The following is a 16,022-nucleotide window of genomic DNA, read 5'->3' as shown; positions in this document are numbered from 1 at the left end:
TCAAGTTCTCAGCGAGATTACCCTGCAGGCTTAAACTCGACGGTGGCTGCAACTGAGACATCTTTCAGGGGTCTTTCTCTTCTTTTCCAGTTTATTCTGACACCATGTTATATATTGATGTGACTCACCGCTTAGACAACACCTGGCATTTATTCACCAACCCGGATGTATCCACACTCTTATGACGTCATACGCACTCTGACGCTATGCATATTACATAGCGTTATATGTTTGGTTAGCTGCCACTTTTAACACTCACCTGTAGGCTACAGTGTCCAATTTGCACTCCAGTGAACAGCATACATCCGTTTAGATACTAAGAAGAACGTTTTCAATGTTATTAAAACAGTTATTGTTATACAGAAACATAATTTGTATTGTATAGCTTCATTTAAATTGTTAATTTATAGTTTTAATGTGCAAATTAATCATTTTTCAATGGCTTGAGGTTCTTTTATTTTGAAAGATCTCGACCCCGCCCTAGACCGGAAACAGAAATCGGAAACCGCGGGTCAAATCAAAACAACAAAACCAAAGATGGACGTACCAAACGAAGTTTTCGAAGAAGTTCTTGTAGAAACTTAGCAGATTCACAATATCACATCTTTTAAGCCAATACAGAAGCTTTGCATCCGAAAATTAATCGAGGGTTAGGATTTTTTTGGCGCAGGTTTCTGGTAGGGTAGACTCAGAGCGACTGTTTCCGTCTCCTTGGTTTACGCCCCCAGGTCCAGAAGCGGTGGAAACGGCTCCAGACTACCAATCATCACTCTTCATGCCTAAACCTAACCCAATCAGAGGCAGAGTAGGGCGGGTCCTGCTCCTGCCAGCAAGTAAAAAAAAAACATTGTTTTACTGTCACTGAACCATAGGCACTGAACCCAGATCAGTCTTCTCTGGTCTTGTCGTCTCTCTCCCAGAGTGCTTTAATAAAGTGGGTAAGGAATAACTGCTGCTAGATCAGCTCAGTAAAGCTATCACCACGCGCTCGCCGAAGAAGGAATCATGTGACCGAGTTGCCGTGGAAACGACGGTTGTTTCGTTAGGTATGGATACAAGCTAGTTGGTTGTTTAAAACTTACTAGTAGTAAGTGAAGTTGAAATAGAACTAACGCTAACGAAGCTAACTACCGGTACGTGGCCAGTGAATGACCGGCCCATTCGTCATCGACACCACAGTTACAACTTACTTTGGCTGCGCGATGGTTTGTCTTCTCCTTGTTCGTACTTCAGGCCAGCCAGCTGAGGCTGGCCAGCGAGACTAATGTTAGGTTAACTAGGCTGCTAGCTAGTACCATTCTTCTCACTGATATCAAACCAAAGTTAACTAGTTGCTAATGTCTCCCACATCTGAACAGTGGATCTGTTAATTGTGCTCCAAGAGTCACCAGATCCAACCCCAAGATGATGCTGCAGGATGGCTCAACACAGCTCATCTGCCTCACAGCCAGCAGCGGGGTTCCTCTCTTCACAAGGGGAGCCTCCAAGCAACTCCCCTTCTCTGTCATCGGCTCTCTGAACGGGGTTCACATGTTCGGAGGTGGCCAGGGAGTCTTGTTGTCCAGCTGTGAGACCGAACGTGGGGGGAAAGTGGTTTGGAGGGTCTTCCAGGACAGTGTGATGCTCATCGCTGTGAATGGAGGGCAACAGGTGGGAGCTGGTGGAGGCAGCAGCAGCAAAGAGGAGGAGCTGCACTTACGCCGCCTGCTGGAGAATGTGTGGAACTGCATGGTGCTGGTGCTGGGGCAGGACGAGCTGGCCAGCACCAGGAACGTGGAGCGACTGAAGAGAGACCTGCGATCCTGCTTCGGCCTCATTGACCAGCTGTTGGAGGAGGGGCTAGAGGGCATCGCGGGGAACCTGACGCACTGCGCCGACTGCCTGCTGCCCCCCGACCCCACTGCTCTCCAGGAGGCCATGGAAGGCTTCACGCAGGCTGCGGACAGCGAGTTCGGCTGCCTCATGGTCCACGGGCGGATTGCTGCGGCCACTGAGAAGTGGTGGCGCCTGGCGCCGCAGGAAGTAGTGCTGCTCTCCGCTTTGATGCGCTCCATCGCAGCGTCTGGGTCGACCGCCTGTGACTACCCAGTGTTCCTTCCACAGGGCAGCCCCACCGTGGCCCACCGCCTGCTCCGCTTCCAGCTGCTCCCGGGGGCAGACGTGTGCGTGCTGTGCGGCCCGACACCTTCCCTCCACCGAGCCAAGAACGGGCTGGTGGGGCGTTTCTGGTCACCCGTGGTGGAGACCCTGAGAGGGTGTCTGGCTGTCGGGGAGCGCTGCCTGCCAGGATCTGTATCCCTGCGCCCCGATGTGCTGGCACTGCTTCTCATCAACCGCGAAACACGCCGCTCCGTCTCCTGTGCATGGAACTCCACTCACCCTCCACCCAGTGAGCCCGCTCTACCCTCCAAGGCCCGCTGCTGGGAACTCCTCAAGCTCTTCTACATCTTCAGCACCACACGCTACTTCAGCCAGGAGGAGGCGCTGAGCGCCTCGCCGGAGGAGAAGGCTCAGAGAGTCAATGCTCAAGACCTTTCCCTTGGCTTCTCCCACCAGCCGCTACAGTGCTATCTAGTGGCAGAGGAGTGCAAATACTTTGGCCTGCAGACTCTGCAGCACCAGCTCTTCCTGCTCACCCCACTGTCAGTACCCACCTTTGCCCTGCGCACGGTGGCCACACAGACCCTCTCCGCTATCACTGCAACCACTGGGTTTTAATGTGACATTTTACGTGGGCACAGCATTTCATTAAGATTGCCTGGTATGACTTAATCAGCCATTAAATTGAGATTACCTATTCCTCTGGAATGTGTTTTCAACGCTGGCATTCGGGCTTCTCTTCTGACTCTTTATTGACCCTTTTCACAGTGGCCATTTTGTGTCGAAAAGGCAGGGCAAACCTGTGTTTGCAAAACAGTAATGAGGTTTTCAAATTCCATGTTTGGAAGTTGAAAACCCTCATTACTGTTCTATCTATCTATATATCTATCTATATATATATACATACAGATCCTTTCCAAAACAAATTAATATCATGGATAACCGTGGACTTCAGCGGATTGTCAAGCAAAGACGATTCAAAAATTTGGCAGAGTGAGCCGTATGTATGCAAGCTGCAGGGCCAGCTAGGTGAGATGCAGGGCGGGCGAGCCTAGGAATCTAGCGCGAGATGTCTAGTTTTTAATATCTGCTGTGTTCAAATGTGTGCTGCTGCAGTTTGAATCATTTGGCCTCATCAATGGGATGAATTTGACTGAATTATAAGACTGGCATAAGTTGTCTTGAAGTAATCTGTTTTTACGGACCCGTGGGGACCCCCTGTGAGTTACACCCCCCCTGGTCTGGAACATGACATCATCACTGATGACATCACTGACATCACTGATGACATCACATCATTAGGTAATTAGGGCAATCACCTAATTAAAAAATCCAGTAGGTCACCCACAGGGGTGGTCTTTACGCCCCCTGAAAGTTTCACCCCGATCGTATGTAAAACAGCATAGCCGTGGCCGTTTTCTGCTCACTCACTCACTCACTCACTCACTCACTCACTCACTCACTCACTCACTCTCTCTCTCTCACACACACACACACACACACAGATACTTCTCTAATTATAATAAGATAAGTTCCGAGTTCATGGGAACAAAACAAAGTTGTGATTTTTATTCTTTATATTTGGTTACTTTTTCTTTTTTATATATATTTTATTTTCATTTTTTATATGCAGTAAAAAAACAACAACAAAAATCAACAAAGACAAACAAGCTCAGTCACAGGAAAGGAAAAGAAAGAAAAAGCATACACATATCAACATTACAACATCATAGTGAGGTGCTACCAGTCGCATAATGTGCTTATGTGCTTCTAAGAGACGATATATAGAATCCAGTAGGAGTCAACGAGAGATCAGCTAGGTGAGTTACCCGTTGCCCCTAACCTCGTCCAAGTAGGCCATAAATGGGTCCCAGATGGTAGAAAACTTCCTAAGTGAATTGGTCCTCAGGAACCTGAGTCTCCATACGTATAACTGAAACCATGTCTGACAGCCATAGCTGAAAAGAAGGTGGGGAGGGGGACTTCCACTAGCCTAGGTAAACCCAGCCCCCACGTGACCTGCTCTCTCAGTTCCCAGTCACCTTGTGACTGTAAGCAGGGTGAGCCTGAGAGCAGGTCACTGGGGGCTGGGTTTACCCAGGCTAGACTTCCACTCCCTTAGGATGAGTCTCTTGGCAACGGTCGTCCCCTGCGTCAGAGACTGCTGCACAGCAGTAGGAAGGAGCAGAGAAGATTCAGAGCAGCCGAAGATGGCAAGTTCTGTCTCCGGCTGAAGGGTTACTTTATAGGCCTTGGAGTACCAATCAAATATTTTGGACCAAAATGTAGATAATAAAGGGCAAAACCAAAAGGCATTGGACAATGTACCCTCTAACACTTGACACCTATCACAAAGTGGTGAGACCGAAGGGTAGATCTTGTGCAACTTAAGGTCCTTACACATCAAGAGCGATGCAAATATACGGCACGAAATTGTGATGCGAGTTTTGACCCACCTGTCAATCATAGCCACAGATGTGTACATGTCGGAAGCGAATTTCTGAAAAATCGACCGTGGTTATAAAAAATAAACACCGCAATAACGCTCAGCGAAACTTCGCTGTTGGTATGCACGGTTGCATTGACTGATATAGGTTCGGAAAATATCATTGACGTGCAAATTAATCGCACACAAAAACACTCCTGATGTGTAAGGACCTTTAGACTTCGAATAATGAAGATGGTGAGTGACTTTAAATTGGATCAGCTGGTGTCTGCTGTTGATTGAGCAGAGTTGGACCACAGATAGACTCCTGTCCCATATAATTTCTGACAAATCTATATTTGGTTAATTTTAAAGACATTTGTATCAATGAATGATGAATCATTATCACATAAGTGATTTAAACTTAATGATAATATATGCAAAATTTATCAATAACTGGTGTTTCTACTGGCAATTCGTTACAATAGCATTACCGGCTGCTACATTACCTTTCTGTTTCCCCTTCTCTCTTGCCTTGAAAATGTAAGAGAACAGCGCCGATACCCTTCTGTACGATCAAATCAAAGTTCTGGAAATTGGGTGGGGTACAGTTGTTGGATTATTCATCCTTAAATCTGATACAGTACTGATAACAGAAGTAGCAACTTCTTTCTGATTTGTTCTGTAACATCAATGCCTGCAATTGAAACTCTTTACCATGATCCAACAACAACCTGGTTTGGTTTGTGATTATGTAAATTTTTAACTATTTTTCCTCCTGAGAGATGGTATTTGAAGAGTTGGAAACCAAGCGGTCATACTGCAGTTTGGGAGAGGAGATTGAAATGTACAATGTCCTGCTTTGGTGTCACTTCTTGTCAATGAACTGGAAATTAAACCATACATATTGTGGGTTGGCCTTTGTAAATAACTATTTGAGGACCACTGGCTGATGTGATGGTTGACTTGTCTTCTGTGGTGCCTTGTATGGTCTCCCAGGCAGCTGCAGACCTTCAACAGTTTTGCATGCAGAACACCCTGCAGGACCCCCTGCTCTTCTGTGTGTCCTCCAGCACCAACCCCTTCAGGCCACAGAGGTCTGCTCCTTCTTGTGAAACCACTGTATGCTGATAATCCGCAAACAACAATTCTACCTCATTTCTTCTCTGACCACAGGACGGATGTATTTCTGGGTCAGGATAGAAAAGGCTGATAACTATACATGTGTGCGCCTGTAGATCAGAGTTGTGCTCTTAAAGTAGTATTTTCACTAGTTTCCCAATGTTTGTCAAAGACAGAATTAGGTCTGGCCCTAAACAATTTCTGGTGCACAACAAAGTCAAGGAAGCTTCACAGTAAGCTGATACAGGTTTGGGTTTAGATTTATCTGTGCAATTTTATGCAGATTTAAGCCATGACACACCAATCAAACATTCTGAAACAACTGCCATCAAGAATGTTGGGGGTAAACACTAAAATTATATTTGGGAAAAAAGTAATAATCAGCATGAACATGGGGTGATAACTGGGGGGGGGGGGGTCGTTTTTTTTTAAAGTCGAAAAACAATTTGACATCCACATATTAAAGTGCATTTTTACAGTGCTATATGTTCAAGTGGAGTAGGTCACGTCACATGACATGCCGCTTTCAAGTACTTCTCGTAAATATCTGAATGCTATTTCGATTCGAGCGCAAAGTATTGATCGTTGGTTAATAATACATCCATGGTTAATCTCAGCATTAAAGCCGCACATAGCCACCTTGTTCTGCATGAACAGAATGTGTGAAGTGGTGCGTCATGCGTAATAGATATTTAACTAATTTAGTGGCAAAAGTTATATAACATAACATGCAAGGAACCTAAATTAATTACTGACATGGACTGTCAAATAGATAATGATACAATCGGCCTTCCGTTCTGTCCCTCGCCTGAACTCCACACCTCTGTCATTCGTATTTTATAAGAAAGTCAAATGTTCCCATTCTTGTTTAGGTCGTTTATGTGAAGTTCGACTCATAATCTCAATATTTCCGACAGCTCTTGAAGGCAGCATCAGTCTGCACGGGCTGCATACGCGCCGTGGCGGAGAGCGAAGATGGCGGAAAGAAACGTCGAGCCAGTGCTCGAATGGAGCAACCGGGCCCTGGACGTAGCCGAGGACACTCTGGTTGCGATGGAAACCCTGTTGGCCACATTGAGAGCCTTTGAAGATGTACTCAGGCAACAAGACATATCCACAATATCCTCCACCGAGTACTGCGACAACTTCTGTCAGGTAACCTGTACATGCACTATCGAAGCTATCGTTAGCCTAGCTTAGCTACCCAGGGTTGTTTTTCCTCCTACTAGCCTGCAGGCCCGCTAGTTTAGGGTGGGTGTATTTCAGAGAGCACGAGGGCGCTGGTTATTAATCGTACTCTTATGCACACATTTTATTAACCGCAAAACATGTTCAGCAGCCAGTTAGTGTGGTTATTATATCAGGATAATGAGACATTCGCAGCAGAGGGATGTCCTGCATGCTGACTCAAGTTGCACAGTCAGCTCGCTCGCTTTCGTTTTATATAATGCTAATATAACGTCAACTTGGCGAACTGTTATTTCAGACACTGCAAGCCATTTATAAAACATATAACGTTAACAGAGGTTTGACATTGGCATGTTATTGCCGCTGATGTTACAAGATGCATAACGTTAGCGTTACATGTGTGTGGGGCGGGGCGACATCTCGTTTTGTTTATCTTATTTATCCAGCTGGAGGGTATGAATGCGAAATATGGTTTCATTCATTGTAGTAGCTATGTAAGGTATTACCCGTGTTTGAGGCAAATCCAGCGGCGACTACTTAAGCATATTTTTTATGTATAAAAAAAAGAATTGACAATGTTGTAATAACCCTCTGGCAACAGCAGACTTCCACATTTGCATTTATTTTCTTCCTAACATCATAGATTTGTGAACAACAGTAAGTTTCACACAATTAGAAACGAACAAGCAAGACTGAATCTTCTGCAACTACAAATCCAGTAGTTGCTTCAGTGACAGAATGGGAGGCACACGTTTGTGCATACTGTGACAGATAGAGCAGGAAACAACCTTTTTGTACTGGCCAGTGGCCAGAGGGGTGGGTAAATCCCCCGAACCGCCTGCCACTGTTTCACTTTCATTAGGGACTGTCCAATATTATTTACGTGGGGTGGGATGGCGTAAAATATGATATATAAAAAAAAATCAACTGTCCTCCCTGACATTTATATTATTTTCTCTCTGCCCTCCCCCTGCACCTGTAAAAAAAACAAAAACGATCTGCCCTCCCCACCCACAAGTTCAGCATGATAACGACCTAGTTTGTTTGAAATAAATCAACAGTGTAACTTTTTATCACCGGTGGCATAGTACGATATTCCTCAAAGGCCTATATGGACAGAAAGGAATGTTGGATGTGCGGGTGCGCCCATCACGAGTAATGGTCATACTGTATATCATCACATCATTTGGTCATGTGGTCAGTTAGTCGACCAATGTAGCTATTAGGCTAATGTAAACTTGCCACCGTGGTTTATAACCTTTGAAATGAGCACAACTTAACCATGCATTTGCACGGTTGCTCGCATCATAGGAGCGCTCGGGTGAAACAAATAGTGCTATACCTCTGCGAATACGAGAAAGGACAACACAATGCAAACCAATACAAAACAGAAAAGAAAAAACTGTATATGCCCTCCCAGTCCTATCTCAAAACAAAATACCTTGCCCTCCCCAGCACTCAAAATAAAATCTAAATGCCCTCCCCCTTTTCTTTTGACCCCCCAGCACCCCACCTAATATCGGACAGTCCCTTATATAAGCCAACTACTAGATCGTTTTGAATGAAATATGATCTTTTTAATTAAGCTTGGTTACCTACCAAAGAGGCTTGTAGAGTAGATAATCTGTTAAGTCACACCTGAAATATACCTGAATTTACTTTACTTCGTGTAATTTATTTTTTACAGGGACAGTGTGCATTAATCAACATTTATGTGCCAGAATAGCTAATTTGTCCTTCGTAGTCTTTGCACATGAATGTTGAACACGTAAGTTTAAAAAGATAAATGTAGGATAAAAACATACTGTAACATACAAAATAACTACTGTATAGATTTGGATGGTGGCAGTTGTTTTCCACCCTAGTACTCTGGGTGATTTTAAAGATTTTTGCTTTAGGTATAAATAAATAATGGGAATTCTGTATTGGCAAAGATTCTCTCTTCAAATCAGAAGCTGTCCGGATGTCATTAGTACTGTACATCCATGCAGGTCTCTGGGGTTGAGCTATTATCCTTAGCTACCCCAGAGAGAACTGCAGATTTAGACTGAGGGGAATTAATTTAGTCGCTTTTATAGACGAGGATGGCAGCAAGGTGCTGCCATCTGTCAAATGGGACTCTTGGGATACAGATAGTGCTCTATGATGGTTCAATGTCAACTGTGTGAACCAGCTGGTGAAGATGGATGTGACACACACAGCGTAGGAAATTTGCCAGGGGCAAGTGCAAAAATGCCCCAAGAAATCTCAGAATGCCCCTAAAAGCTATGAAGGGCAGACATTGGCCCCAAGATTTTGATAATTTTATTTTCATTCATTTAATTTCCATTTCCATCTCTAACACGCACTCAGCCCCTGCAAGCTGCTTGCGAGAAGAAGACGATGAAGAACACACGCACTACGCTTTAGCAAAATTATGCATTGATTTTTTTTTAAATTGCCCTTTGCCCCAAAAACTTAGTATTTTTTCAATTGACTAGACTGGACACAGGGCTGGTGGAAAGTAAATGATGGAAAACAACAAAGGGCTAGGTCGAAACCTAGCATATTGCCGGACCCTGGAAAACGTGACAGTTTTAGGCTGGCCTACTGCTTGCTGAAGCGAACGCCACGCATACAGTATGTTGTACCAGATACCATTTTGTAATCACATTTTTGTGGATAAGTAAAGTTTGTGTAGCAGTTGGGACAAAACATGAAAAGTAGTGTGTCTGTGATTGGCTTGACGTGGTAATGTTTTGCCCAAGCCGAAAGAAGAGGGATGTAATTGGTTGGTGCGTGCTTGCGTTTAGGGGTGGGCGATATGGCAAAAATATATCACAATTTTTTTCAGGCAGGATTAGGGGTGGGCGATATGGCAAAAATATCATATCACGATTTTTTTCAGGCAGGATCACGATCCACGATCTTATCACGATTCTTTTTCATATTGGTTTTTAAGACTATTTTGCAAGTTACTGAACAGTACAAGTACAGACTAATTTCAGGGTTCGTATGGTCATGAGAAACCTGGGAAAAGTCATGGAAATTTAAAATACAATTTTTATAAATATTTTCATGTCGTTAGTTTCTGCTGAGTTTACAATAATTCATATGCTAAGAAATAATGTTCACAAGCATGCACATGCTCACTCTATCTATCTATCTATCTATCTCTATCTATCTATCTATTGGTTCACTATTATTTCAGCTATACAGTAGGGTTGGTCAATGGGATGAATATATATGGGCTATCTGCGATTTGAGTCCACCATCGGTTGCTTTTGTTGGGTGATCTTTCACGTGATTGTTATAATTTTAATTAGCTAGTTTAATGGTGAGAGAGAGAGTGACAGACGGAGAGAGAGAGAGCTCTCAGCTCTGTCTGTCTGACATGTGGCTCGACATGCGGCTCGGCATACACACGCACACACACCACAGCGTTGAGTGAGAGAGGGGGAAACAGAGCTCACCTGGGAATACGAGGCAGGATGACAGCAGATTAAAGGGATAGTTCGGTTTGTTTGAAGTGGGGTCCTATCAGCTAGTTGCATACACTAACTGAAATAGGTACAGTGATCTGGGCACTGAGTAGGGCTGGGTCGGTTTGAAAATTTTAAAACCGCTTCGATATTGCCGTCTAAACCGGATCGAACCGGTATACAGATTTTTTTTGTAATTAAAGTTTTTTTTTTTTTTTTTAGCAGGGCTCCCGAGTGTGGCCCATAACTGTCTGTAGTGCAACTTCAGTCCACCTGATAGCGATAATACACCTCTAAGCTGGTATTGTCAACCAGCAATGATACTGAATAAAAAGAAGCAGGACACCTGTGTAACAAACACACCCTGTATTTATTTCTCATAACTATTCAGCTTAACTTTTCTTCAAACATCAACATAATAAACAAAATAAGACTTTTGCATACTAGTGCAACTTGAGAAGAGGCTAATACGAACAATAGTGCAATCAGAATGGACTGGCAAAAAAAAAGATTTTTTTTTTTTTAGGTTTTTCCGGTTCGCACGTGATCAAACCGGTTTGGGCTCGTACACTGAACCGAACCGGTAAGAAGAGGCTAATACGAACAATAGTGCAATCAGAATGGACTGGCAAAAAAAAAGATTTTTTTTTTTTTAGGTTTTTCCGGTTCGCACGTGATCAAACCGGTTTGGGCTCGTACACTGAACCGAACCGGTAAAACCGGAAATCGACCCATGCCTAGCGCTGAGCGCAGCGTTTATCGAGATCCAGCACTCCAAGCAACAGCCTCCACAGCTCTGTCTCTCTACTACACGGGGTCAAGAACTAAAACGTAATTTAGCCACCTAAAACAACGCCCACCTAAACAAATCGATATCTGTGTACATGCACGCTCTATTTTGACAATTTTCAGCGCTTTACTTTTCCGCCAAACAGCCCATTCGGCACTGCTTTTTCTCCCAACCGTACAACTACCGTATTCCTCCGCTAAAAGCCTGCACAGAGCCGCGGTGCTGGATTACTCCGCAGATCAGCTGTTAGTTTGTGTTATTTCTCCCAGCTTGTTAGTGAAGACAACAAATAGAATACACAAACGAAAATATGAGTGATTTTGATAGCGAGGACGATATGCCATTCACCTTGGTGACAAGAGGATACAATTATGAACCAGAGAGAGTAATATACAGAAGAGGAACTTTTGCAGAGAGAGAGTGAACAGGCAGAAAGAGAGATACGAGGAACTGCCATATGCTGCCTAAATGCCGGTGTCCTGTCCTGCAGACCTTTTTCACCATTCCCAAGATAAATTGGGGAAAACGTCCCAGACCAGAGAGGCCAGGTGACTTGTTGTCTCTAAAGTAAGTCAGTGTTTTGTCTCTCTTCTAAGCCTTCCTGTTTTGTAAACCGCTGTGCGGTTGGGAGAAAAAGCAGTGCCGAATGCGACGGCTGTTTGGCGGAAAAGTAAAGCGCTGAAAATTGTCAAAATAGAGCGTGCATGTACACAGATATCGATTTGTTTAGGTGGGCGTTGTTTTAAGTGGCTAAATTACATTTTAGTTCTTGACCCCGTGTAGTAGAGAGACAGAGCTGCTTGGAGTGCTGGATCTCGATAAACGGTGCGCTCAGCGCCCAGATCACTGTACCTATTTCAGTTAGTGTATGCAACTAGCTGATAGGACCCCACTTAAAAAAAAACGAACTATCCCTTTAAGAGCAATGCCTCTTAAAGGTCCCAATTCGTGCAGCTGTAACCTCTTAAAAACGTGTGTCTCTGGTCCATAAAACATGATTCTGGATTAATTTGTCGAAAATATAGCAACCCCGTTTGTTGTGACGGAGTTCTCACTTCCTCATCTCGTCGCTTCCCAAGAATGGTCTGTTTCTATAATATATTCAGAACTAACAGTTCCCATTGGCCGCTGAGGGAGAGCCCGCCCCAGGCTCCCAGCGGCCAATCAGATTAGCGTCTGTGGACCAGCACGCTAGGTTGCGAGCTATCGCTAACTTAACACATTCAGTGCCAAGGACGTCTGTGGACGTCCTAAAAAAAAGTAACGAGGAGTGCCAAGGACGTCTGTGGACGTCCTAAAATCATAATTCATATTATTCCATAATTCTGCTGTTTAAGGTCGTACCTAGCCAGTGAGCATGAATCCCTTCAAGGGATCACACGGCGCCACCTTAAACATCGTCACAGGAGCTGCTCCACCCACCTCAGATCCTTTACTTTGTACAGGAGACAGCGGAGAAAGCGGCGATCAAAGTGGAAACGGATGCATGCTTCAGCCAGAGCCATATATATTGCTCTGTCTACAGCGGACAGTGGGCTCGGCTGCATCCGCGCTCACAACTGAGCTCTTATGCTTCTATCTATCTCCACACGATTTCCTAGAAAGCCAGCATCCGAAGCCGAACGGCCAAGCCTTTTCGTTCAGTCGCGTTTGCCAGCGCACATCATTTCCTTCTTGATGGGCGCTGGGATCTGTCCGGGGCAAAAACGAGAAAACAAACTCTGTGCGTGTGGGAGGAGCCCACAGCTCAGAGGTGGAGAGGGGAGAGGGGGGAGGGGGGGGGGGGGGGGGGGGAGAGGGGTGTGTGGCACACAGGCTTCACAGAAACCACACCACACGCCACCACATCAGAAAACACCAGCCAGAGTCAGTGAATGTGCTCGGAATTAGAGTGCAAAAGGTATTCATAAAAGGGCCTATATCTTGGAAACTAAAAAAAAACGACAGAAAACCCTTGAAAGTGCACTTTTTTGAGAGGCTGTAATTTCATAATGGAACTGTCTAGAAACAAAATTTCTTCTTTGGAAGAAGCAGGAGTGTTCAATGTTTCATTAAAGTTCAGCCCCGTTAATATAGCCATAATAGAAAAAATTCTATAGCTGTTTTCAACTGAATGGAAGTGAATCTGGCACAGGCTCCAGACAATTTTACTGAAGCGCTGTGGCACTGAATGTGTTAACGGTTGATACGCTAAAGAGGACATCTCAAAATGCCTAGACTTACCGAATGCACCTCCGCAGTTGCTGGATCACGTACAGTTGGCGTCGCTCCAGCTAGAAGTGTTAATTTTGTGGCTATAGACAAAATGGTGCCGGTAGCTTGTGTGAGAGAGACCCGCGCAGTATGCTTGAAGACCATCGTGACGTCCCAATACCCCGTCTGGGGAACAGAGCGTTAGGGGGCGTGGCTTGAAGGAGACTGCAGGGGGAAGCTGGATAGGGACAAATCCAACTGTGGCAGTTCTGAGCTTGTGATCACTCATTACAGGGAGGGATGACAGCAGTATATGCATTTACAAGTAAAAACAGCTTTTGCACGGAATGGGACCTTTAAAATAACATTGCGCCATGAGTTCCACTCTATCTGCCTGTCTGTCTCTCTACCCGCATGTTTGTTTAGTGTGCGTGTGTGTTGTTGTAAAGAGGTTTCATTTGCGTTCGGGTCATTTTCATCCCCGTTCATTGTAACGAGCAGAGCGTGTGTTTAGGCTATTTTTATTTTTTCAACTATCGTCCCGGCTCCGTCCCCAAATTCATTTTCATCGTACGTGACGCTATTTTTAATGTCCAACTCCCCCCTCCGTGTTGTCGTCCTCCATGCTGCTCTGCACTTTGTGAAGTGAAAAGGGGGAGGGGAGGACAACTTTGGAAGCGTCTTTCAGACATAGAAATGCAACTGATAGAATGTGCACTGCATGTAGCGCGATTCTAACGATCTGTCTGTAAAGGCAGATCGTGGACCCATTCTAATCGTAACGATCTAAGATCGTCATATCGCCCACCCCTAGGCAGGATCACGATCCATGATCTTTTCACGTTTCTTTTTCATATTGGTTTTTAAGGCCGTTTTCACACATACCTCGGTTGGTTTGGTTGAATAGCACTTGATTTCTTTTCCCCCTTAGTGCGGTTCTTTTGGGCAGGTGTGAAAGCAGCGAACTCTGGTGAGCACCAAAAGCGCACCAAACAATCGGACCGAGACCGGTTGAAAGAGGTGGTCTCGGTGCGGTTCCGAATGAAATCTAGCACCAGTGTTTCCCATTCATTAATACATTTATGGCGCACCCCCACAACGCACCGATGAGCGCACATCAGAGTTTTACAGATTTTTCCCCCCCTCGCAAAACTCCACATTGGCCCACTGTGTGTCTGTCTCTCTCTCTCTCACACAAACACACACATACACACAGGACAGCGGAGTGATTGAGTAATATCAGGGCCAATCAGAGGCAGAGTATGTCGTTTTCAAGACACGTGATCGATTAAATGCATCGTCATTCGTTGAGATGCACGTAGGGGAGGCGGCTGCGTCTACTCAGAAAGTCCGCAACCAGGAATTCACACATCACAGCGAGAAGCGTTGGTCTGCTTCATACACCTCGGCGCGTTGGCAGTGGTCGTCAGACTGCTTTGACAGCACAGCTTGGGAGTCTGGGGAGCAGGGCTGCGTGTCTAACCAGGTTAAACACCACTATCAGCCAGCCACCGTTCGTTACACATCAAAGCAAGTCTGCCTCATGCTTGCTTTCACTGCCTGGCCCACGAGCGATGCAACTATTCCATGCATTGCGCTGAGCATTTTAAAGTATTTAAACTTTTAACAGCCATACCACACTCACTGTAAAGATCTGAGCAGCCCTTCACAGCATATGAAACAACGTTCTCTCTTTTAGAAGAATGGAGTGAACGTACAAGGATGCGATCTAAATAAAGAGCCAAAGTCACTCCCTCTTCAGGCATATGCAGCATACGAACCAAGGGATTTCATCCGCCATTCATTTTCCCCATCTACATTTCGTAAAATACTTTGTCAAGCCAAGCGATTCAGCTATATTTAGAATCAGAGACCATATAACATTCCACTCTGGTCAAAAATAAAAATGATACATTTTATTTATTTTTTGGTCCAAATGAAACATTGTCATATATTCTGTTCTCTTCTCCGTCATGCAAAAATATGGAGAAACACATTTGCCGCATTCATTTAATGATCCAAATTAGGTGCCTATTCTGTATAAAATAACCCAATCTTACGTTAGTACGTTAGTCAAAACATGGGCGTTTGTTTACTGCAACACTACGTGCGAATCTGTGCAGCAAGCAATAAAGTTTAACATTAACACGTAACTTCTGCTACTCTATAATGTTAGTCCTCATGTAATATTTGACAAATGGGCATGTTAAATATCATGCAATTACGTTAGCTGAAGATTACCTCAATTTTGTGGAAGGTAATGTCAAGCCGCAGGCGCCCGGGGCAGGGTGGTGACACGAGGTCTGGAGATAATATCCACTAGAGATGCGCGGATGAGCTTTTATGCCATCCTAATCCGCGTGTATGCATGAACCGTCCGCCCGCCATAAATCCGCGCACATTATTTCATACTATTTATAGATCCGCGCCCGCCATGCACCCAACGCTATAAACGCTATAAAAGGAGCGAACTTACGGTTTCTGCTGCCGTTGGTGAGATCGATGCAGTCCAAGACTCCAAATAAACTTCCATGCTATATTATGTCCAGTGCACCACTTACCCTCATGTAGTTTACTCGGCTAATGCTATAGCTTTAGGTTTAGTTTACTTGATTGCCTCATTGTATGGGAAAATACGAACGCGTCTTCTCTTCAAACACGTCTTCAGCGGAGATTCCTTTTTGAGCGTGACATCATTGACCATATATGGACGAAAAGTGGAGAGCACATGGCTGAATTGTTT

The 16,022-nt window shown here is 44.7% G+C and overlaps 2 protein-coding genes across 2 annotated transcripts in view; both read left to right on the top strand.

Annotated features, from left to right (window-relative positions):
• Positions 1-1,375: 1,375 nt before the first annotated feature.
• On the top strand, positions 1,376-2,718 carry fuz (fuzzy planar cell polarity protein; the record flags this gene model as incomplete). Its single annotated transcript, XM_083633473.1, has 1 exon — positions 1,376-2,718. The coding sequence occupies exon 1, from the start codon at positions 1,405-1,407 to the stop codon at positions 2,716-2,718; it is 1,314 nt and encodes a 437-aa protein (XP_083489599.1). The 5' UTR covers positions 1,376-1,404.
• A 3,904-nt stretch (positions 2,719-6,622) lies between these two features.
• The window catches only part of rlf (RLF zinc finger), a gene marked incomplete at its 5' end in the record, with an annotated part of 42,674 nt that continues 33,274 nt past the window's right edge, over positions 6,623-16,022 (top strand). The window contains one exon of the mRNA XM_083632501.1: positions 6,623-6,802. Coding sequence (XP_083488627.1) covers positions 6,623-6,802 — 180 coding nt within the window. The remainder of the gene's footprint in view (positions 6,803-16,022) is intronic.

The sequence above is a fragment of the Poromitra crassiceps genome (assembly GCF_964638095.1).
Source record: "Poromitra crassiceps genome assembly, chromosome: 3".
NCBI classification, from domain to species: domain Eukaryota; kingdom Metazoa; phylum Chordata; class Actinopteri; order Beryciformes; family Melamphaidae; genus Poromitra; species Poromitra crassiceps.
Note: the sequence above shows the minus strand (reverse complement) of the source record. Positions and strands in the feature narration are given on the sequence as shown.